General features: G+C 47.0%; 1 protein-coding gene across 1 annotated transcript in view; it reads right to left on the bottom strand.

The window, feature by feature from the left end:
* The window catches only part of CCT4 (chaperonin containing TCP1 subunit 4), a 5432-nt gene extending 3660 nt beyond the window's left edge, over nucleotides 1-1772 (bottom strand). Inside the window, 4 exon segments of the mRNA XM_031058315.1 lie at nucleotides 1-109; nucleotides 632-740; nucleotides 1331-1420; nucleotides 1665-1772. The exon segment at nucleotides 1-109 is cut by the window's left edge and continues 1 nt beyond it. Of these exon segments, the coding sequence (XP_030914175.1) occupies nucleotides 1-109; nucleotides 632-740; nucleotides 1331-1420; nucleotides 1665-1676 (320 nt within the window). The 5' untranslated portion in view covers nucleotides 1677-1772.
* Between the last annotated feature and the right edge of the window lie 346 nt (nucleotides 1773-2118).

The following is a 2118-nucleotide window of genomic DNA, read 5'->3' as shown; positions in this document are numbered from 1 at the left end:
AGGGTCTCCCTGGCACTGAGCTCCACGGGCTGGGCCATGTTGGTCAGCACCTCAATCCCTTTGTCCAGAGCCTTCTGGAATGACTCCGAAATGATGGTGGGGTGAATTCCTGTGCAGAGAATAACACATGCCTGTTAGACACTCCACCTTTACATACACATATTTTCGGTTTTTCTCCCCCATCTCTTTCCATTTTAAAACTCAAGATGCTCAGGTCAGGATAAATTGAAGCACTTCAGCAGAATGTTCTTCACTGGTGCATGACCTCCCTTATTATTTCCTGCCATTAAACCTGGGGGGAAAAGCTGTAACATTCCAAGTGATTTGTCCTCACAGACAAGTTCCCTGCAATCCCTGACATCCCAGAAACACTTTCTCCAAGTTCTCTTGGCATTCCTAAAGCTGCTGCTGTTCAGCTGATGCCTGTGAGGAGGCTGACACTGATTAAATTTCAGATTTTCCAAAACTGCTTTTCCAGTCCTGTATGAAACTCCCCAATTTCCCTGGAGTGTGGGATGCACCCTTTATCCTTCCAACTGATTACAGCTGCTTTCAGCTTCATGCCACACGTGCAAGAGCCCAAAGTGACTGCAGTACCTACAGTCCCTGCATGCTACATGGATTTATTTACCTTTCTGAAGGAGTCTGGAACAGGCATCCAAGAGAGCTCCAGCAATGACCACAACAGAGGTGGTGCCATCTCCAGCTTCAATGTCTTGCGCTTTTGACAGCTCTACTAACTAAGGGAGAAATTATGGCAAAAAATAAATATAAAGAGAGCTGTTTACCCATACCCAGGCACTTCTCTGGCCAAAATACAGCTAGGGGACAGTGAGTCACTTCCAGAAGCAGAGCTTTTTTTCCCAAATTTAAAACTGAACACACCTAACAGGTTTGCCTTTTCCTTCCCTGGAGGAGGGTCACAGGAAGCTCATCTCCATCTCCAACCACAACCAAATCCATGAACACTGAACATCTCAAAGGACCAGCTACTGCATCCTCAGACCACCTGGCCATACCTTCACTCATTCCCTTCTTTCCCTTCTGTCCTAATGGTTTGGGACAGGAATTTTTCCTTCTCAAATGCCACATGCAGGCTTGGGCTACATTTTCTTAAAATTCTTTCTCAAAATTTCATTTTTCTTATGTTTTAAAACACATCCAGAGGGACCGTGCATAAGGCACATGGGTAATAAACAATGGTTTGTAACTCTTAAGCACATGCCACAGAATAAATGTTCCTGGAGCACAAGGCACAAAATCTCCTGCTCTGTCACTATCCTGGGTAATGCTCCTCAAACCCACACAAAATGCAAAAGAAAGCACTCACCATTTTGGCTGCAGGGTGCAGAACCTGCATTTGTTTCAGGATGGTGGCACCATCGTTAGTGATTGTCACATCTCCCTTAGCATCCTGAATCTGGGAATAAAGGGCGGGAACACAGTTCTGATCAGCAGCTGCAAGGCTCTCATGTGAGGCTCAAAAAAAATTTTTTAACATCGTTTTCCAAACCAAGATGTCCCACTTTCAGTTCCCACTTTCCCTGAAATACCTGGAACATGGGAAAAAATTGGGGCAAGAGGTGGCATCCTCTAAATGACATGTTGAATTACAGAATTTCCAGTAAGCTTAATGTTTTGAGAATTTAAAACACAAACTTTACCATTTTATCCATTCCCTTTGGTCCAAGGCTCGTTCTAATTGCATCGGCAACAGCTGGGAAGAGAAGAAAACGTTTCCAAGGTGATCTAAAGAACTACAAACACTCCATCATTCAAACGTCTTTTCTAAACAGAAAATTCCTGCCCCTTTAAAGCCCCCAGGCAGAGTAAAGGATCCCAACGAGCGGAACGATGTGAAACGCTGCAGTCTCAGGCCTGATTTCCACAATTCTTTGTTTTTAAACCATTATTTTCTGAGCGCTTGTCTGCAGCCATTTTAGCTCTGGGCACTCACAAAGGAGCACAACGGGGCTCGTGTCAGCGCCCAGTGCCGCATCCCGGGCACCTCCCGGCCCTCGCACCCGGGCAATTCCCGCCCGCAGCCCAGGGCACGGCCCGGGCGGTGCCAGCCCCGGGGATCCAGCGCCCCCCGCCCCAATCGCGGCCCACGCGGGC

The sequence above is a fragment of the Geospiza fortis genome, unplaced genomic scaffold (genome assembly GCF_000277835.1).
Source record: "Geospiza fortis unplaced genomic scaffold, GeoFor_1.0 scaffold275, whole genome shotgun sequence".
Lineage (NCBI taxonomy): Eukaryota > Metazoa > Chordata > Aves > Passeriformes > Thraupidae > Geospiza > Geospiza fortis.
The sequence above is the reverse complement of the archived record's forward strand: the minus strand, read 5'-3'. Positions and strand labels throughout refer to the sequence as shown.